This window comes from Hemicordylus capensis, chromosome 5, assembly GCF_027244095.1.
Source record: "Hemicordylus capensis ecotype Gifberg chromosome 5, rHemCap1.1.pri, whole genome shotgun sequence".
In the NCBI taxonomy this organism is placed as follows: Eukaryota; Metazoa; Chordata; class Lepidosauria; order Squamata; family Cordylidae; genus Hemicordylus; species Hemicordylus capensis.
Genome location: NC_069661.1, coordinates 214045034 through 214067604, shown reverse-complemented (window position 1 = coordinate 214067604; position 22571 = coordinate 214045034). Strand labels below are relative to the sequence as shown.

The window sequence follows — 22571 nt, the reverse complement described above, 5'->3', positions numbered from 1 at the left end:
TGTTAGAACTTGTTGGTGCTTCTGCTGGGCTAGGAAAGCACTCCATGTGCTGACCACCCTTGTTAGTGCATTAGGACAAGGTGCTGAACTTCAAAGAGAAAGCTTTGCTTTGCTGCAGGGTGCCCTGCTGCTCTTGTGCTCACTGTGCAACTTTTTCCGTCCATTTCAAAAGGCAGAAATGTGTCTGATTCTTTGCTACCTGATGAATAGCTGTGTATCCCTCACCCTCCCTCCACGTACTGTATTTCTAACAGTTATATATACACACAACTACCAAGAACCTCGTGGCACTTCTCCTTTTGCTGAAAAGCAGCATATAAATATTCATAGCAGTCACAGATGAAAAGTGTTTGACATTTTTACAGGGCTATGTTCATTTTTTATTCCAGCAGAATTAACTTGGAAGGTTCTGATAGTTACTGGTCATGCCTGTGTTTTAGAACAGCCTCTGAAAGAAGGGGAAATACTTTAAACACTACTCTTAAGCCCTCAGATTGCATGTGAAGCACCAACAGGTAGTTAGTGCACATATGGAGGAATAACAAATGTTCTTGTAAATAATGGGCAGAAATCTTTTAGTACCCTCTAAGCTAGGTAAATTGCCTTATATGGCGTCTACTCCGACAGTTTATGCACAAATGTAATGTGAATTAAAATCCTACCTATAAGCAGGTATAGTACTGTGCCATTAGAAGCATACTTGTCAACTTCAGGTAGGATAATGTCATGGTGCCCAACAACTTTTTCCGACTTGCATACAATAACCAGAAGCCTTTCATCTACTGACAGTGCTATTGCAGGAGATCAGGTGTGCTGTTGGAACACACAGTTGTCAGTCCGGACACCCTTCAAGTTCTGCCAGTCATTTCTGGTTCTTAACAGGGACCAGCGTGGCTGTGCTATTCACACAAATAGCTCCTCACACTCACCACTAAGGCTGCCTCAGGGAGAAAGACAGTTCTCCAAGACAATCCCCACATTCCTGGTTCTGCACTACAGCACCATCTGCAAAGCCACAGCTGGAAGACTATTCCTTCCCCCACCCCTTCCAACACAAGAAAAAAAAGAAATCCTGTTTCTTACTCTCTGCAAATCCTTGATGCCTTCAGACAAACAACAGAGACAGGAGGCTATTATATATCATGCTTTTAATACAAACTTAAAAAAATCTGGAACAATAGAAACTGTACAGATTTGATCAACCTTTGCTGTTTTTAACTAAATCTCTAGACACACCAATGTCCTGTTCCAAAATATTGCACAACATTCTGAATACAAAACTCTGATTGTATTCCTCCTTCGCTAGAGAAAAAAAGAAACCCCCCTCTGGATCCCTACTCAATGGCCCCCTGCCTATAAAAAAAAAACCAAACAAGAAAAACAGCATGGACCTCTGCATTAAAAAACATACATAATTCTGTCCTCTTTGTGTTCATTCATCCTCTAAGATCACAAGTTGTTGATTCACTCTTCAAAAAGGGTCAGGAAGGAGGGCAGCGAGGGGGGAAAGGAGCTTTCACTGCTGCTTTTTAAAATTTTCCTGAAAAAATATTTTTTTTCTCTCCTCTAAGAAAAAATCTCAAAGAAAATTTTCAATTTTTTTTACGTTAGAAATATACATATATTATATATACCTCTTACATTTTACAAATGTAGCAAATTATTCAATATAAACAGACAACAAAAAAAATTAACACAAACCCATAAAAATAAAAGTTAAAAAAAATCTCTTTTTCTTCCTAAGAAACCAGGTAAATTAGTGCAGGTTTTAAAAATAAAATTGAAGCTGAACGTCTAACTCTTGAGACAAGAAGACCAAAAAAGAGGCCGTGAGTTTCATCGTCGCCAGCACTGGAAATGCTTCTGAAGCACTTTGTGTGTTCCTTTAGGAGATACAGAGGTTGGTCCCTCCCCTTTCCCTCCCTGTGTATGCAGATTTCTTTTCAAAAAGCGTAAGCAGGATAAAGCAGTGTCAAACATCACACATTGCAGGTGCTCGTGAGGTTTCCTCTCTCCCTTCACAATATACTAAGCCTTAGAAGGGTACATAATCCCACCTAGGCAGTGGCTCTGTGGCAGCTTTCCGCTGCAGAAAGTTTTAAAAGGAGATTATGCTGAGTGGCTAGGAAACCAGCAGCTCTCCTAAGCAAAGGAGATATGGTTCAAGTCCAGTGTAATAGCTTGGCAGTCTACAGTACACTCCAGAGGGGGAAGTAGGTGGCAGTAGTAATAACATTAGGGGGAAAGGTAAACAAGTGTCTTTTCTGAACAGGTCCTCAGCATCTTGTTCAGGTTTCAGACTTCTAGCCCCTGGAAGCTTAACTCATCACATTACTATCCATCATCTTCCCTCCTTGCCACACAGTGGGTCAAAGAAAACAGAGAGTGCTGAGATAATGTTAGTGTCCCTTTCTCAGCCCAGGAAAAGGAGGAGGGGCACAAACGGGTTCACAGAAACAAAGTGGCTCATCTCACGAGCATCTCGAGAACCTCTCCTGCACATGCCCCATCAATTGCAGAATTCCCATTTACATTGGTGGCTTGTGCAGGAGACATTTTCTATGAATGATGCCCAAAATCTAGTGCAAGGACCTGCATCCGTCAAGGGAGGGGCAGTTAAGGCTCATATACAGACCTGCAGGGTATCCTCCATTTAGCTTTGGGGGCAGAGCTGGAGAGACTCATAAGTCTCCTCTCAAGTCATTAAAGATTTCCAAAAGAACAAACTGTAGCTTATCTATTCAGAATGACTTGGCCAGAGAAGCTGCAGAAACAAGACTTCACACACTCCAAACAACACTGTGAACAGAGAGGGGGGAAAGGGGTGGGAGAAGAGAAGAGACGATTAAATATGAAACCCAGAGTGTGCACTCAACAGGTCTCTTCTCCCTAAAAGATCTCTTACACCTTCTCATTACAACCAGGTAAGCTTCAGGACTTAATCATCATCTTGCAAAGCATAGCTGGGGAACAGTTTGTTGCCCAGGGCAAGTTTTGTTATATCATCTACAAGAGACTCACTCGTGAAGGCCACTGCAGGCTGTCCTCTCCTGCCAAAGAGGAGAGATGCATGGAATAGCATCAGATGCCTAGCTTGCTAGCAGTAAAGGAGAGGCTCTACATTCATATCAGAGAACACTACTTTCTCATCACACCTTAAGCCACTTAAAAATACCACAGCAAGCCTACTGCATCCCCTATGAAGCCTTGAGATGGAACAAGCCCATACTGGACTAGATATGTAGTGCTCTTCTGTATGGGAATGCCTGCTTCCTTTCAAATGAAAAATCATAAGGTTTTTGGTCAAAAGTCTTAAAAGACGTGAAATTCAAAGTGCAAACCCTCATGCTGTCCATCCAGAAAGCAGTTAAGCATTGTAATTTCCCTGCCAAAAAGTAGTGCTATAGAATTCGAGAGCAGGAAAACCATCCTTTCCATGAGAATTAGTAACCAAATGCTCAGCTATCAACAGAGAGAGCTCAGAACGCCATAAACCAAGGCAACTGGTCCAGAGGAACATCAATGGGGCTGACCAGGTACAAAACACCAGCCAGCCAGCATTCACTCTTACCCTTGAAAGGGAAGTGCAACACACATGGGTCAATTTCCCCCCCACAAGTCAAAAGACTTTGCATCCACAGCCCCATTTATGCATCACAGCATTTGCAACTGACACTCTGAGCTGCCTAAAGAGTTCACGTCACTCAGGACTCTTAAGGGGGCAAGTTGGGGATGGTGGGGAGATAAGGAGGAAGAGCTTGTAAAGGAAAATGCTAGGCAAAAATTCTGTCTCAGACACTACAATGTCTTCCTCCAGCACTCCCCTGGGCTAGGGGGACTTTCACTGCAAGGCCTTGCCATATCAGTTAGCACAGGCAAAAAGAGAAAAAGGAAGGGGAAAAACCTTGAGGACTTTGTTCTGTTGCCATCTTGTAACAGGAACATGAAATCTGAAAGCTACAAGAATGAATGCATTCATCCACTGTCTGTGCCACCCATCATATATAGAGAAGCCCCAAGCCTCCTGAGGAAGCAGATGAGACTTCACACATCCTGAAGCAACCTAAATCCTTCCCCCTCCCTGCTACTTCAGAAAACAGGGGAGAGGAGTAGGGAATCAAGACGTCTGGGCCTGTGACAGTGCCCTGAACAAGGCCATCCTGACAGCAAACATATCTGAGAACCAGTTCCGAGGAGCAGCATGGGAGATAATAAAGTGATTCTGGTTCCCACCATTGCTGAGCTGAGAAGGATAACCTCCCTCATTGAGTGTAGAAGAATGGGAAGGAAAGAGCACAGGAAACCAGTTTAAAAAATAATCAGTGCTTCAGCAGCGCTCCCTGGCATGACACAACGAATCAGGGGTTGTCTCTTTCCAAGAAGCTATATTTATAAGATTTCAAATATTTCTAATTATTTCTCTCTTTTTTTGGAAGTTATTTTCCCCAGAATACTCTCATGGTGGTCAGTTGGCCAAAACAACTGGCTGGAACGACTGGCTGGGATACTGCATTGAGTTCAGATTGTAGCTGAGTCCCTCCACGAAGGGTGTCTTCTCCAGAAAGAGGCTGTTGCTGCTGCCGCCAAAGACCTGAGCCATGTCAAAGCCGCTGCCACCGCCACTGGCACTGAACTGGGATGGAGGCAGGATGGCACCAGCCTGGTTCTCAGTGGCTACGCCATCAAAGAAGAGGCTGCTGGCTCCTGGTGATCCACCGTTGTAAACAAACTCCTTGGCATTGGGGGAGAGCTGAGATTGAGGGGCCGGGCTGCCCCCAATGAAGTTCAGAGAATGCATAGAGAGGGAGAGGCCCTTGTGCTTCAGCAGGCCATTGGTGGGTGACCGGGCCAGACGTGGCTGCTGCTGCTGCTGCTGCTGCTGAGGAACCCCTGTGCCACTGGTTCCCGCTCCAGCTCCTCCACCTTTCTTCATCTTAGTTGAGCCAAATTTTGTGGCGGCAAAAGTGGCAGTGGTGAAGGTGATGGGCTGGGCAGAGCGGTGGATGAAAGTGGGGCTGGGCGACTGACCAAAGGATGGGGATGGAGAGTTGGACAAGGAGTTGTCCTGGCTTCCAATGGGGACAAACACCTGGGCGTCAGGGTTGAAGCTGCTCTTTATCTCCTTGTCCAACTCGGCTGCACTGCAGCCTTCACTGTCATCCAGATACAGGACCTTGACAGACCCCTTCTCACCAATCTGGTAGGAGACCTCAAATGGGTCAATCCAGACACTCAGTTCTTCAGGGACATTGGCCCGCACGTCCTCTACAGCCAACCCACTCCGCTTGGCTGCCAGCTCCACTACAGGGTCCACAGTCTCCCCAATGTGAACACAGCGATAGCCAGAACCCTTCAGAGGCTTCTCTGGGTACCAATGGCCTTCATATTTCTTCTTCAGCAGCCGCTCTAGCTCTTCACCAAACAAATCGGCCCGCCTCCGTGGAAGCTTGTTGTACAGGTACGAGATGATGAAGTTCAGAGCAACTTTGATCTCCAGATGCATACTCCCTTCACAGCAAGCAAGTTAGGGCAGTATATTAAAACAGACAAGACACAAACATAGACGGATTTTGGCTCCAAACAATCCTGGGAGGAAAGAAAAAAAGAGAGAGAGAGAGAGGGGAAAGAGTAAATGAAGGATCTCTAATACTTTTTACAGCATTATAACTATATTTCAATTCAGACATTAGCAAGAGCAATTACTCAACAAATGAAATGTACCTTGTGCCACCTAACTTAAAACTTGTTATTTAGGGCCCCGACACTAACAAGAGATCTGGATGGCAGGGACTAGAAACAGGGCCTTTTGGGTTGTGGCCTCTTAGCTCTGGAATGCCCTCCTGGAAGAGGGGTGGCACTGGTGGAAGAACAAATCTTGCAGATCACAGTCATAAATATACCCTTACCTGCCCTCCAACAGGTAAATATACTTGTAATGTGGCACATCATATACATTAATGCCATTTTAGTTATCCATGCTTTGTAAATAAATAAAAAACTTGCACTGCTGATTCTTAAAAGTTGGTGAACAAATAACTTGAATTTATTTTCTCAACTACATCATAGAAACTTGCACTAAATTTTGTTTCATGGCTTCGGTAGCAAGACAGGACATGGGCTGGTGTTTTCCATGTAGCATGCAGGCTTGCTACAATCTATTTACTATTTTAATGGCAAGGATGGATGATGTTACCACAGTGAATCACCATTTGCAACACTTAATAGATACTCACAAAGCTAGTTTCCGTTTCAAAATGTATTAATCTATTGTGTTCTAGTACTGTAATTTAAAATATGTATATCCTGCCCCTCCAGTATATACTGCTTGGGGCATCTTACAAGTATAAATTGAGATTGGCCTATAGTCTTAATGAGTTCAAATCTTTTTTTAAGCTACCAGAACACAGAAGATTGATACATTTTGAAAGAGAGAAACCAGCTTTGAAAATCTACTGAAGTGTTGTAAGCGGTGATTCACCCCAATGTGGTAACACCATCCATCCCTGACATTCAAGTAGTAAAGAAGTCTTTTCTTTTGAAAGATTCAAGTTGATTCAAACAACAACTTGGGAGAACAGAACCTAACCCTGGTAAGGAATTAACAGTTGGGCCACATCACCTATGTCAGTCAGATCAATTATCACTGAGAAGTCCATGAGTGGCTTTCATGAGTCAAGGCCCAGGCACCTGTCAGTGCACCTAGCAAGTAGTATGTGGCCAGAGAGCCAGCCTTGAGGTATCCTCAACCCAAACTCTTTACTAGCAAGGGTCAGATTGCAAAAATAAAAAATACATTAAAAATCATCTGCTAACTGGCAGGTGACATCCCAATAGCATCTCCAACTTATACTGTTTTAACCTACCAAGTTATAAGTGCCCTGGGTGAGAGAGAAAGAATTTGGAGCCTATTAACAATGAAGACTGCACTTTCCTCTGTTCAGCAGAGATGTAGCACATCCAGTTTTTAATTGATCGCTTAGTCAGGCACAGACCAGCCTTTTGCTTCCTTAGCATCTTCTCAAACACAAAACCAAAACATTCAGAGGTGCTTGCTAAGTAGGGTTAAGAGATATAAATTCCAAACTCCTGGAGTGTATCAACAGCTTCTTTTGGTGTGGTATACTTAGAGCTAAGAAAGAAGCTCCTGGAGAACTGGGAACAAGAACAGCACTAACTGCAGCATGAGAAGTAAGGAAGAAAGCTGCCACATGAGTTTCAGCCTTACACCCCATTCCTGAACATCTGTGCCAGTTTATCTGCCTAGAACATTTGAGACTGCACTGGCATACCGATTATGGAAATCACACTAAGATGGGCAGAAGAAATAAATAGCATGCAACACCATATTCAATTAATAAGAAAATAGATCTTTATCTGTAAAATATAGATGGGGGCATATGCACAGACCATCACAGATTCCATACCTACTGTGAGATCAGTTCCTAGGAGTAACACAAGAATTCCCCAAATAACCACTTCTGAATTTAGTCTGTTATGTAGATGACCATGGAGAAACTGCCGTCAGCACAGTCCCAGACCTTGGAATTGTATTTCAGGAGTTCTAGACCATGAGAAGTTTTATCACAGCTATTTGAATTTGCCTGTTAAAAATAAAAATGGAAACTGCCACAGGAGAAATTTGAGCAAGGCAGATTTCTGAAAGGTCAACTAGAAATAGACCATTTTCAAGCTAATATGTAGGTACACATCAACTCTTTAACATGGAATCTTCCAACGGATTTCTAGCTAAACAACAATCCTGTAAAGCTCAGATTCAAGGGAACAGAATCTTAACTCATACAAAGAGATCAACCCATGCTACCTCAAGTATACAGTCTAGCTTACTTGTGCCTTTCTTCTGTATATAACAACGTTACAGAATGTTGTACTGAGAGCCCAGGAAGTTTGAAAGGATAACAGATGGTTGTGGTAAGGGATATTTATTGCTAGGCCACAAGACTGTGGATGCAATGATTCAGAAAATAAATGCCATAATTTAGAATGGGCAAAATAAAGCCAATGCTTTCCTATAGTGAGACAAAGAGCAATTTATTAATATATGTCCTGAAAAAGAATAATTTTACTTGGGTATCCATCAGCTCTCTTGGACAGGACATTGATAAACTTGCAGTGTACATTTGTGTAAACCAGTGATCTTCACTATTTTTCAAGCGGGAGGCACTTCGACAAAAAAAACCCTCAATGTGAAGCCACAGTGCGAGACCTTCACAGAATGCTATGCTTTGCCCAGGCCTTTCAGCGAAATGTAGCCTTCTCAACTCCCCGTGCCATCCTGGAAGGTGCGCACGGAGCCCTGGGAAGAGCTCTGTGGGGAAAGCACCGGGATGTGCTACACTTTTCAATGCAGCGTGCACACCTCCCAAGGTAACACTGGCACTTGAAAGGGCTCAATTTCTCTTAAAGGGCCCCTCCAGGGCTGGGCAAAGCCCAGCACTACATGATGGCAGCAGTCGCCTTTGAGCAGTGCCAGGGGGCTGTGCAGAGTATTTGACGTCAGCTGAAGCTTTAAACTGTTTTAAAGTTTTTTAAATGAATTGTTTTAAAATTTGTTTTTACATTGTTTTAAGCAGTTTGTTTTAAATGGTGTTTGTTTTTGCTTCTTACTTACTGTGTACCGCCCAAAGCTTTTGGATGGGGTGATATAGAAATATAATAAATAAATACACAATTCGTCAGGGAGCTGCACTTAAGGCAAATGGGAGCCACTACTGGCTTCTGGGCCTTGCAATGAAAAACACTGGAGTAAACTATGTATAGGATTAAGTCCCACTGAGTTCAACCTGACTTCCTTCCAAGCAAGTGCAGCCTTGGATGCAGGGGAAAAAAAATCTTATTTAAAGATGCTCTTTCATGGTGATGTTTTAGAGAGACTGCTAACAATAGGCTTTGAGAAACCTAGCAGCTCGAGAATGGAAAGGCTGATACTTAGATTGGCTTACTTACTGACCTAGTCCACTGTTCCCTTCTACCTATATATTTAATTCTCCTGGGTGTGCCTTGGAATGTGCATCCCGGAGCCCAGCTGATTGGCTGGGTGGCGGGGGCGCACCCAGGAGGATTGGTGGCTGCGGAGGCAAGCGGCGGGCCCGGCCGCGGAGGCAAGGCCCAGGAGGGGGGAAGAAAGGGGGGCAGAAATGGCGGTGGGGAGGAGAGGCCGTGGTCAGGAAGCGGAGACTGGGGCAGAAGGCGGGGAGAGGTAACTGCCGGGCCCCAAAGAGCGCACAGATGGTCTGTGCGGGATTGGCTAGTTTCTGGAAAACTGAAGGAAATTCCTACTATTCTTAGAACAGATCCTCGATGCTTTTCATTAGACTAAGACACTGCAGCACAAACTGCAAGTATTTGAACTTCTAAAGGTTTTGTGCATGCATATATGCACACTTTTATTGCTACGTTTGAGAGCATTCCAGCTATGGCATCAATTTTTATTTTTTTTAAAGACTCAAATACCAGCTGACCATAAATGATTGAGCAGAACAGCCTTATTTTTAAAAAATGTCCACACAATAAAGGAATCTATGTGGAACCAAGAGCTATTGCTTGGTTATCAGCAGAATAAGCTTTATATCTATCAAGAAGATCCCATAATCCCCAGACTGTTAACATGGCAACCTACACACAGGGGGCAACTGCAGGTGGAACGCATGAAACAATCAAAATTGGCTCTCTCTGCAGAAGTTCATTAAAAAACTCCATATTTAAATTTGTCAGAATAGCCCAATGATGATCCTGAAATTGTCGGATCTCTAAACAGCGACTTGTTTTGCATGTGATGATTACTAATAATACAAAGTGAGATAATTAGGTCCATGACATTAGCTTATGATTCAGCATAAGAACAATCCCTGGCATCATTAAGACATATTTCTGACATATACTAGCAGCATCAAGCTATGCCATATATATGATGATAATCTATTGGTCATTTATTTATCATATATTTATATACTGTCTGATATATGTATCTCTAGGTAGTGTGCACAATTTGAGTAAATTCTTTACATATATTAAAATGTGGGAAAGGAGAGGTATAATAAATGACCTTGTTAGCCAGGTTTCTTGGCAGAGCACTTTTTAAAGTGCCCATTTAGAAAAAGCAGTTATCCCTCTAGAAAAAAGTCTGTGATGCTGTCAGTTGATATACTGCCTCTAATTACTTGATAAATAGTCTGAATCTCAAAATAATCTACATTTGCTTACAGGCCACACCCAGCCAAAACAGCAGCTTTCTGTGCAGTCGACCCCATCTCAGCAGTCCTCGATTTCAAGGGGTAATCTGCATAGCGCGTACCCGCTTTAATAGACGGTAAAGCCACTGTGCAGGAGGGGAAGGGCGAGCCCGAGGGAGACACGTTCTCGAGCCACGATTGCACAATCCACTCTCTTCTCCTGCCAAAACCACTTGCGTATGTGGGCATTATTTACACAAGGCACCTCCCCTCCCGGGCCTCCTCAGGCACACAGGATTGCTATTATCTCCTCCGAAGAGACCTGCTCTCCCCATCAGCCTCTCGCGGCTTGCCCGCCCCCTCCAGCGCCTCCTAAGCGAAGCATCTCTAATCATAATGACCCTGGCCAGGGGGACTCTCTACAAACAGACGCCTCAGCCGACTCCTCCCCCTTCCCTGCTGCCCTTCCCGCAGCAGAATGTCCTGGGAGCCGCAGTTCGGAGCGAGCCCGGCTTCTCTTTCAACATGCAGCTCCTCCTGGGCGAGTGACCTACTTCGTCTTCTAACTATCCTTCGGAATATGCTTTGCGCCAAAGCTGGCCCAGACAACCAGCGCCTGCTCAGTGGAGCAGACTACAAAATTTTCCAAGGCGCATGCGCTCTCCGCGCTCTATTGCTCAACGCAAAGGACACCCCCCCCCATGTCATTTTATATTGTTGGTTTAAATCTAAAATAGCTCATTTCTCTCTCTCTCTCTCTCCCCTTCCCACCCCCCTCTGCGCGGGGCGGGGGAGGGATTAAGCAGAGGTAGGGGGAATCAAATCATGATATGTTTTAAGTTTGCAAAGCTTAACTTAAGGGTGGGGGAGAGAAGGGGTGGCAAAGGCAGCCCATACAATTCAATCTTCCCAGAAGGGTAGCCGTCTCCGTCAGCTGCAGCAAAAACGAGGAGTCCTATGTGGCCCTTTAAAAGACGAGCATAATCTTTACGGCACCAGCTTCCGGGGATTACAGCTCCCTTCTCGTCAGATCATGCGCTCCAATCCCTAAACGTGTTTGCGGGCGAATAGGTCCTCCTGAGCGCCACTGGCCCTGCTTCCTCGGAGCCCCCTTTAGGATTGGGGGCCTACACTGGCAACAGGAGACAAGGCCTCGGGATGCAGCAGCCGATGCTCGGCGGTGGGAGAGGAAAGGCCTCTCTCTCTCTCTCCCCCTTCCCAGCGCAGAGCACACGGGAGCCATTGCCTCTCGGCGCCAAGAGGGGGGCCCTTCTTCCATCGCGTGTGCCCCAGGGAGGCCGGGAGCCTCAGGCCAGGCCCCCTGCTGGCCCTCCAAGCAAGGGTGGGCGGAGGAGGCAGAGAGGGACCCAGCCGATACAAGGCCTCGGTGAAGGTTACTTGGACCTGACCTTTACCTTCGCATCCCGCCTGGAAGAAAAAAACGCCGCGGCGCAGCGCGAGGAGGCTACTCCCCCTGCCGCCCCGCGAGGGGCTCCCGAGCTTCCCTCCGGGAGAACCAGGATGCGGGGGGCTCGTCAAGGCTCGTCTCGGCCCCCTGCAGGAGACCCCTGTTGTTAAGCCTCGGAGGCGCGCCCTCTCCTCAACATCCCCGCGGTTCTCCAGGAGGGGGAGGAAAAGGTCACCCCACAAACCGGACTCGCTGGAGGCCAATGCCCAGTGCAAGCTAGGAAAGGCTGGCTGGGTTTGGGCCAAGAGACACCCGCCGCCGCGGCCCTAAAGCCTCACGACCATCAATTCCTGGGGCCTAGTTTACTGCACAGCGTTGTTGCGAGGAGGACGAAGAAGAAGATGAAGACTGCAAAACAAACATACACACACAAAACACAAATACCACCCCAAACCCTCCCAATGTGACACGGAGGAATAAGATTAAGGCTCTTTTATTTCACTGACCTCTTCCTCCGCTACCTCATTATTAAATCATTGCATTGCATGGGGTGGGGGATAAGTACACCCCACTTAAGGCAGGCGTGTGGGGGGCGGGCGGGCTGTCATTTCTCTGCCCCGCATTTCTTTTCGGCGGAGGTCTGCGTTTGTGACACATAAAACCCTAAAGAGGCCCTCCGGGCTTCATTCCGAGGAGGGGGAAAGAAAGTTCGAGCACCAAATGGAACGGAACCATCTTTTCTTTACTGACAAAGCCGTGCTCGAGCAGTGATCTGGATGAAACTAAATGGAGCAGCACCCAAATCATCTGCCTTGCCCACCCCCCCGAGGATTTCTCCCTGACCCTTCACCCCACCCCCTATTTCTCCCCCCGCGCCCATCGCAGGCACAATTGACATGATAAAGAAAAAGAGCAAAGGAGCGACAGTCACTCCCAGGATTCTCCCCTCGCCTGGGATAAGTAGAGACGACGGGGGTGTTTCATTATTCCACGACAGACGACCGCAGGACTCGATTTTACACTTAATTGTTTGGTTTAGGTTTTTAAAAGTCCACTCACGATTCCACTTAACGGAGCAAAAACAAAATGGTGAACTGAAGACATCCCCCCCCCCATCGTTTCAAAGCAAATGACTTTCAACCTGCCTCCACCTTGAAATAAAGACACCAACAATCACTACGAAGAAGAAAGTGCCGTTTAAGAGGGACAGCAATATGATCAGGAAAAATATTTAAAGGGACAGAGCAGGGCAATCCACAGCCGAGAAGAAGCCAGTTATTCTCTTTTTGGAAGGGGAGGGGGTGGAGAATGGAAGAAGTAACACAGGAATCACTTCTCTGAACGACTTGAGTGACCGACGGCTTCTGAAAATCGTCCATACTGCGATTTAAAAGCTCTCTAAAAGAGTGTCGGAAGAAACACATCCTGAACCTCAAGATGAAAGGCGACAAGAGGAGAAGCTAGTATCCTCTGTTTAGGCTTGAAAACCCGATATCTAAATCATCCCCTTTTTTTGCTCCCACCCCCAATTCTAGCAATGAACCCTCACTTACTTTTTCCCCAGCACCAGATGAGATGATTTGGTGGCTTCTTTTTCTTTCCAGGGTTTATCTTGAGGGTTTCTTTTTTACAAAGTGCTGATGTACTGGTGGGCGTTCGAATTTTTTTTTAAATTAAATGGATGCTGTTTAGGTAACTTCTCCCTCTTCTACAGGCCCAATTAGAAGTGGGGTGGGGGGATGTTGACTGGGGCGCCCCCTTCTTCCTTCCGTCCTTCCCTCCGCAGGGAACCTGAAGCCACCCTCTCCCTGGCCCAAAGTGAGCAAAGTAAATGAAAAGTTTCACCCTTAGCAACCCTGCGCAAGGATATTCCCCTCCACACCCAGGGTGACGCGTCCTGCAAAGGACAAGGAAGGGGGTAAGGGAGGGAGAGGGAGAGGGCCGGGACTACTTTCCCAAACGCCAGCTTCAGATTAACCCGTTTTGTGCCGACAGCTTTGAGTTGTTGTTACAATCTTACAGATGCTGTGAAGAACCATCAGAAAGGAATGCCCGTTATTTGCTATTGCGATTTTTTGGGGAGTTTAATCAATTTTCCGTCGTAAATCTAGTAGTCTACTGAGAGTATTTTTCCTGCGCGCTGACTAGAAGCAAGGTTTGTGCCTAACCATTCAGACAACTTTGCTGAGTGCAGATCAGGTATTATTTAATGAGGATTAGATCTTCTTTTCCTACTTGCAAGTAAATATGTATAGGACTGGGCTGCAGGAAATCTCATACTTCATATTCAAGGCTTGCCCCCCGCCCTTGCAATCTGTGCTAATTAATCAGCAACAGTTACTACCACTTGGGCCCATACAATAACTAAAAGATTAGGACACCCCACCCCGAGTATTAAAAATGTTCTGGGGTTATTTTTTTTTAAATCACATGTTTACCATCCTTTAAACATTATTCATTGTGAGAGCAGTTATTAATCTTTAACCACCCTTTTGTGACAGGAAATACGGAACCAAGTGGTGGTAGTTATTCCAGATTAACTAGCATAGAGCGCAAAAGGAAGTTTTGTGCAGGGGTGCAGACAGAGGGAGAGTTTGAGCAGTAACTCCTTAAATTTTTGTGGGAGAAGGAGCAAATACATGTTTGGGGTAGAGAGATGGGTTATTAGATTTAAGGGCGGGGGAACCTGCACCTTTTGTGTATGAGGCATACAGTCTTGTGCAGGCTAAACCTATGCATGTTTGCTTTGAAGTAAGTTCCCCACTGTACTCAGTAGGGCTTATTCCCAAGTAAATCTATATGATTGCAACCTTAAGTACAGATACTTGAAACTTGTTACATATAGAATGGATGCTTTTCTCCTGCTTTACCTCAATTATATGTTGTTGACATTGCATGTATCTCTGATATTAGTTAAACTTATCTTTGCATTGGACTAAAACACTGAATTGTCTGTGTCTCCTCTTTCTACCCCTTCCTAATGTTGATCTCTGCCAGCTTTTTCTTTTTCCTGGACAAAGGTAGGGACTGTATGGCGTGTGCAGACAATGACTTTGTGCATTAGAAAGATGCATTTCTAGTTGCATGCAAAGGACGGAGTGTTATATATGTAGATTTTTTAATAACAGCATGCTAGTAAGATAACTAGAAAGAGAAGGACGACCAGCAGCAAGGAGACCTGGTCTCCTGGTAGCAAGCATGACTTGTCCTCTTAACTAAGCAGGGACTGCCCTGGTTGCATATAACAACCCTGCTAACTTTCCAAAGAGATACCTTTTAATGTGGTGATTCTCTTTATTTACCGGGGGAGAGTAACTGGCCCTATCCACCCCCGCACAGTACCTCCAGTGACTGTTGCTGGTGTCTATCTTGTGTTTCTTTTTCGATTGTGAGCCCTTTGGGGACAGGGATCCATCTTATTCATTTATTATTTCTCTGTGTAAACCGCCCTGAGCCATTTTTGGAAGGGCGGTATAGAAATCGATAAAAGTATATGAATGGGAGACTTGATGTGTGAGCACTGTAAGCTGTTCCCCTTAAGGGATGGAGAAGAGCAGAAGGTTCTGGGAAGAGCAGAAGGTTCCAAGTTTCCTCCCTGGTATCTCCAAGATAGGGCTAAGCCTAAGCTTGAGAGAGATTCCTGCCTGCAACCTTGGAGAAGCCGCTGCCAGTCTGGGTAGACAATACTGAGCTAGATGGAGCTATGGTCTGACTCAATATATGGCAGCTTCCTATTTTCCTATGTTCCAAAGTGGATGGACTTGATTATGACAGCAATGAATGCACCACTGAGAGACCTTAAAGAACAAGTTGAAGACAGATCATCCTGGAGAGAATCTATCTATGTGGTTACTAAGAGTCAACACCTACTTGATGGCACTTAAAGTAAGATAACAAATCATTTCATAGAACAAACAACTCTGTCCATTCAACATACTCAGGTCAGATTTGGAGATCATAGGCCTGCTATTTTAATTATTCAGGTCTAGGGGCTCTTCCAAAGCCATTTAATTAATGCAAGTTATTCCTTAATACAGTTCAGGCTTAATATAGATTTTAGTCCACTAAATCAAAAGGTAGTTTTTCCCCACCCTCACTTCTATAATGTGTATTTGTATTGTAGTGATTATTTTGTAACCAGTAAGAGGACAACTAAGAGGACAGAATCTGGTGGCTCAGTTAAGCGATAAAAGTGCCTGTGTGAGCAGATTCAGTTAGTTGAGGATAATGGTCTAAATTTTGTCCTGCTCATTCAGATTTTGGGGTCTGTTTATAGTAAACCCTTTTTATCAACTTGCCAGGGAAATGCTTCTTGCAGTTTAAACATGTATTATTTTGCTTGTTGTGCATAGATAGAAAGAGTCTTTTTTAAAAAATTCCATGTAGCTTGATCCTCAAATCAATAAAAGAGAACCACTCTCAAAACAGTTTAAGGAGAAAGCTAACTAAAGGGAGCAAATAGAGTTAACTGTCTTTTTTGGCATCTTAATTATGTTCCTTTCAAATTTTTGTACAGCAAAAACCCCCATCAGGATAATTAGGATTCCTCTGTGTGTGTGTGTGTGTGTGTGTGTACACACACGCATGCAGACCGGCCCTTTTAGAAGTTCACAGAGGTCCAGGCCACTTCCAGTTTTTGAGGTCCCTAGCCATTAAAAAAAGACACATGAAAACAAAATAAGGCACCAAAATGTTCAGAAGTGTCTAAATTTGAGGCCCCCTTTGACCTTCAAGCCAAAGCCAAATGGCTTTCCTGGTCCCCACTCTGGGGTGTGTGTGATATCTAGGTAACAATTACTTGAGGTCAGCTGTTAATTACTAAAGAGAGAGAGAAGTTGCCATTCAAGTTTACCTGGAAACCCTGCTCTGCAACTTGAGAATCTTGTAGCACCTAAAAGACGTATGGTGGCAGGAACTTTTTTCAGAAAGCACTCATTTACAATACATGATATGGACTGGGGTTAATTTCTCTTTTCCCTAATCCTTGATGGGTAGGGGACAACTCAGTGTCAACACAAAACCACATCAAGCATTCACATGACACAACCAATTCCCCAAATACAGTATCACCCCTACATCAAGTTGAAAGCTGTCTTGTCCACCCATCGTTAAACTCGACCTTTTGGATCTAAGCTAGGGGATGGGTTGGTGGTTTTTTGAGGTTTTTTTTTTTTTTGCTCTTATTAATGGAATAATGTGGGTTTGGGTCTAATTTAAGTGGTGTGCTAGGCTGCTTTATACCTTGACTCTACACTTTCCCTTGATTTGAAAGTGTTGCGAGATCTGAATATATTATTAAGATTTTGCGTGTTTGTGTGGCATAATAGGTGGGATACGCTCCCCTTCCTAAGCTACGCGAGCCGCAGCCTCCACACAAGCGCACATATTTCCCTTTTTATTTTCATACTCCAAATGCTGAAGGATATGCAAATCAGCTCTCATCCCCTAAACAAAACCCCACAAGGCACGGATGTCAGATGGCATTTTAACTATTCATGGATGGAACACACTTCTCCGTTCTGAATTGCGAAACCTACTCCGCACGATTTAGGGACTACTTTTTCAGCAGTGCGCCTGTGCACGGCCTTCATCAACGTAACTTCAGACGCAAGCATTGAGATAGGCAGAACAACCTGCAAGGTGTAGAAGCGCAAGCTGTTCTAAAAATAACAGCACCGTCTTAGCAACAGCCTTTCCATTGGCTGGAGATGTTCAGAGGGTTCTGCAGATTGGTCTGTCGTATTAACCAGTAGGCTAAAAGGGGTGTGTGAGGTGGGAGGGGAACTGGAGCTGCAAGAACAAGGTTGATGGGAAGCGTAGTTTTTGTGAAAAGCGTTTCCTAGGCCTAACGTTGCCAAATGAGCATTTACTACCACAGTAATAATAAAGGGGAAAAGATGGAGCACGCTGTATTTTATTTGCTCATATAGATAGATGTATTTTTCGACTTGTTTGTTTTCCTCAGAAGTGTTTTGAAAGACTATCCTTCAAAAAGTGTGCCTGCAAATACAGTAGAGCACTTTTGGGGGACTGAGGGTGGGATTAGATTGGATGCATACAGAATGGACCTCATCCTTTTGTGCCTCTGAATCATTCACAGAAATTAAAAATGGGAGAGCAGCCTAAGCTGGCTATTTGAGTAGCTGAAGGTCTTGATTTCAGAAGGGGTTTATCTCAATTATATTGTACCTTCTTCCTGGACTAATCTCTTCCATTAGTGAACCAAAGACAAACCTGCAATACTCACAAGCAGGACACCCCACCTACTATTTATGACGAAGCCAGATTCTTCAGCATATAAAGCCTGAGGCCAAAAATCAGAAATACATATTTTCAGAAGGATTCATTTTGTAACTGAAGCTGTTTCATAACATTTTTTAAAAAATTGTATTTTAATTTATGAATCACCACTACCCTAAAAGCTTCTGGGTGGTGCACAAAAGTACATAAGGGAAATTGTCCCAGCCCCATCCTAACTATGTTTACTAGGAAGTCTGATCCATTTCAATCACTGACTTATGAGTAAATACAATTTATTGCTTACAAATACTTATCTCTTACTCTTCAAGGACTTTCAAGGTGGCTTACAGTTTAAAACACAAACATCATAATTCATAACCTAAAACAACATCAGTACAATCTCAAGATAAAGTGGTCTTCATCTGGTGCCAAAGAGTTGGTACAAGATGAGTCTCTCTCAGGAAATCATTCCATAAATGAGGCATCATAGCAGAAGCAGCCCTATCCTTAATCGCTAACTGGCTCACTTCAGAGGGCAGGGAAACTCAGAAAAACATCTCCAAGGATGGTGCAAAAATTCAGGCAGATCCAGTGGCTACTACTGTGCTGTAACTAAGGCTGCAGTCCTAAGCACATGTACTTGAAGGTAAGTCCTATTGAAATCAACACACTCCGCTAAAGGCATATCATGGAGGACTTGTTCATATGAGTTGAACACTATTGTACTTTCATATGAACTCAATAATTACCTGTGATAAGGTATGGTGAATTATTGTATTCAAATGTGTTTTACATGGTTTACATTTGGAGCCAGTTGTCCACTGAGCTGCACAACTTCCTATCAATTTAGTGGGAGTTGTGTGGAGTTTCCTGTACACAGCAACAGAGCTTGGTGGATTATGCCCAAAGAGAACAAACAGCTGCACTGATGAAAAGAACAAGGAGTTTGTAGAACAGCAAATTAGTTTGCTTGCTATTCCAGACAACATAAAAACAAGACAAAAAATGCACCTACAGTTAGATAAGCGTGACCTCAGTGAGACTAAAGATTGTGCTGTTGAGTCAGTGTTGACTCCTGGCGACCACAGAGCCATGTGGTTTTCTTGGTAGAGTACAGGAGTGGTTTACCATTGCCTGCTCCCACGCAGTGTGATGCCTTTCAGCACCTTCCTATATCGCTGCTGCCCAATATAGGAGCTTCCCATTTTGGGAAACACACCAGCAGGGATCCGAACCAACAGCCTCCTGCTCTCTAGGCAGGTTGCTTTCCCACCGTGCATTGGGACTACACCATGTCATAAACACACTTGCATGCAAATCCTATTACATTCAAATCCAGATCTTTAGAGTGGGCAGTTCTCTGATTTTAGATAGTCATCCCATTACCAATCCTGATCAACATAAAGCGTAATGAGATCCATTGATTTCCATGGGACTAAACTGGTTTAAATGCTGGCATTTTAATTTAATTGGATTGCATTTTGGACTGTGTACTTATTGCAATCTAGATAAAGGAGCTTCTGTTTTAATTAAGGGCCTGTTATAAATAATTATAATTTTGCCAGCATCTTTGATGCTTTGCTAGTTAGACAAATGGTTCCCCAAAATTTTACTAAAGGAAATTTTTGCCCCCTAAAACCCTCCACTACTAGGATATCTCAAGCACTTTCCTTCATATTATATTCTACTTCTGCTCTTTATAAAAGATGAACGTCCCAGGCATCAATACTATAATGGAACATTTGCATCCTGGTACCCTATGCATGAAGTAAATTCAGTGAATCATTGTACTGAAGCGTGTAAATGATCATAGGACTGGAACTCGAGTCCTTTTCAGATCCTGCTTCTAGATTACACAATGGGACTTATTCATGAACATACATGTTTAAGCCCAAGCACTTTATTTTAATAAGGGTTACTAATAACATGCATGTTCAGACTTGACTATTTTTATCTTAGCAAAATGTCCATAATTATCTCAAGACAAAAACACATGTAGAACAGAAGCAGATATTAGGTCATGTAGGCACTCCTGAACATTTAGTTAATATTACATCAAATGACATCTCCTAAATCTACTATACACATAGGAAAGGAGGAGGGAGAAAACACCTTTCCACCATACTAGTTTTGCAGTGATATTTTAAATACCAGGAAAATCAGTCAGTCTATAATTGGGTGTAATTAGCACTCGCACATAGCCCAGCATTCTTTGCCTTCACATCATCTGACACTTTAAAGCCCAAGGAAATGAGTTCTTTCCTGCCTTTCCAATGAATAAACAGTTTGCCAAGAAGCACATGATCACCATGAAGGTGCAAAACACAACAGATATCACAGAGGCAGTCTTATTCATACCAAATTACCATCCATTTTAAGCCTCCAGTTCCCCATGTGTAAGGTGGGCCCTCTATAAAAAGGTACAGACTGTTGTGAGGGGAACTATAACTTGTTCTCTTCCTTTACCCCACCCAAGTGCCTGACCCTGATTAGGGTGCATTAGAAGAGGCTTGATGTCTACCCATTTGAGTTGACTTGCAATGCTGGTAAATTAATGGGAGTAACCCAATTTTTCACAGCCTCTTTTATGCCTCTCCTGAGGATCTTCTCACAAACACATTCTGCTCTTCTTGACAAGGCTGAGTTAAACAATTGCTTTCTTGATACAATGATGCTTGCTAGGACAAAGTTTAAGAAAGCCTCAAGAAAGAAAACACTTCAATTCAAGGCAGACATTTGGCCATGTCAGTTTTAAGATGGTTACACGTAAGGTTCAGAAAGCTGATCAGGCACGTGAATAAATGATTCAGGTAATTACTAATGAGCTATTATGAGTTCTTCCATGTCTCCTCACATGACCCCATCTAGTTTGGTAGTTATGACTCCTTTCTTGGACTGGGTGAAGTATTGCAATAGTTTTCTTTAAGCAATATTCAGACAGCTTTGTATCCAAAAGGAACACATAGGTCTTGCCCAGAACATAGCAATGCCTTGTCAGCAAGGTTAGATTTACAAAGGGGTTGTAAACTGACAACACCTTTGAAGGCACAATCTGCCCAAAATATCTCTCACCCAAGTCTCATTGAAATAACTGAGAAATGTAGAAAGCACACCCCAGCTCTTGCAACACAGCCATACATTCCAGTGAGATTTTGTTCAGGAGATACAATAAGAACATTGCTTCTGATTCTCTAAACCTCTGGACATGTGATTAACAGAACAGCAAGGGAACTGCCAGATATGAACATACATAAGTATATTAAAAACAACCACCACCAATTGTCCGTCCATCCATGTTCGCAACTCTCCAGCACACCTCACAGTGTCCAAAAAAGGAGAATCCAGGATGGGTCTATGCATATAAAGAGCTAGAGCTATGTAAACAAGAGCAGGCTTGATTTGCAATGGCTGGGATCATCGGGCAGGGAAGAGGTTTACTAATTTAGACCCTGCTTCAGTGGTGTCCCCATGTGGACACCATTCCCATTTCCTTTCTCCTTGCCATTCATCCGTGGTAAAAAGTATAAATGCTGCACTTAGGGACACTTGCAATGAGGGCAAAACCTGCCCTTCCACTGCTGACTTTGGGTAGCCCAGCCCTCACTAATAAGAGATCCCACCAGGCAGTGCAACGTACAGAGCACCCATAAAGACACTGCTTCAGCTCCTTGCAGTATACAAGCCCTTCCTCTATACATCCAACCATTTCTTTTTAGATTGTGAACCCTTTGACATCTTATTTATTTATTACTTCTCTATGTAAATTGCTGAGCCATTTTTTGAAAGGCGTTATAGAAATCAAATAAATAAATAAATATGATAGCCATTTGCTGGAATTAGATAACTAGATTTCATAATAGACCAGGTTGTTTGAAGTTTGTACAAAACACTGAACTGCAGATGTTTCATGAAAAGTTTAACCTACAGGTGAAACTCGGAAAATTAGAATATTGTGCAAAAGTCCATTAATTTCAGTAATGCAAATTAAAAGGTGAAACTGATATATGAGACAGACGCATTACATGCAAAGCGAGATAAGTCAAGCCTTAATTTGTTATAATTGTGATGATCATGGCGTACAGCTCATGAAAACCCCAAATCCACAATCCCATAAAATTAGAATATTACATGGAACCAAGAAGACAAGGATTGAAGAATAGAACAATATCGGACCTCTGAAAAGTATAAGCATGCATATGTATTCAGTACTTGGTTTGGGACCCTTTTGCAGCAATTACTGCCTCAATGCGGTGTGGCATGGATGCTATCAGCCTGTGGCACTGATGAGGTATTATGGAAGACCAGGATGCTTCATTAGCGGCCTTCAGCAATTCTGCATTGTTTGGTCTCATGTCTCTCATCCTTCTCTTGGCAATGCCCCATAGATTCTCTATGGGGTCAGGTCAGGCGAGTTTGATGGCCAATCAAGCACAGTACACTGTATACTTTTCGGAGGTCCAATATTGTTCTATTCTACAATCCTTGTCTTCTTGGTTCCATGTAATATTCTAATTTTCTGGGATTGTGGATTTGGGGTTTTCATGAGCTGTATGCCATGATCATCACAATTATAACAAATTAAGGCTTGACTTATCTCGCTTTGCATGTAATGCGTCTGTCTCATATATCAGTTTCACCTTTTAATTTGCATTACTGAAATTAATGGACTTTTGCACGATATTCTAATTTTCTGAATCTCACCTGTATTCTCTCATTTTGCATATAAACCTTGC

General features: G+C 43.6%; 1 protein-coding gene across 1 annotated transcript; it reads right to left on the bottom strand.

Moving 5' to 3' along the window:
- Positions 1-1131: 1131 nt before the first annotated feature.
- On the bottom strand, positions 1132-13483 carry TOB2 (transducer of ERBB2, 2). The gene is made up of 2 exons (XM_053255713.1): positions 13152-13483; positions 1132-5586 (listed from the first exon to the last, which is right to left on the bottom strand). Exon 2 carries the CDS (start codon positions 5501-5503, stop codon positions 4466-4468), a length of 1038 nt encoding a protein of 345 aa, XP_053111688.1. The 5' UTR covers positions 5504-5586; positions 13152-13483; the 3' UTR covers positions 1132-4465.
- Between the last annotated feature and the right edge of the window lie 9088 nt (positions 13484-22571).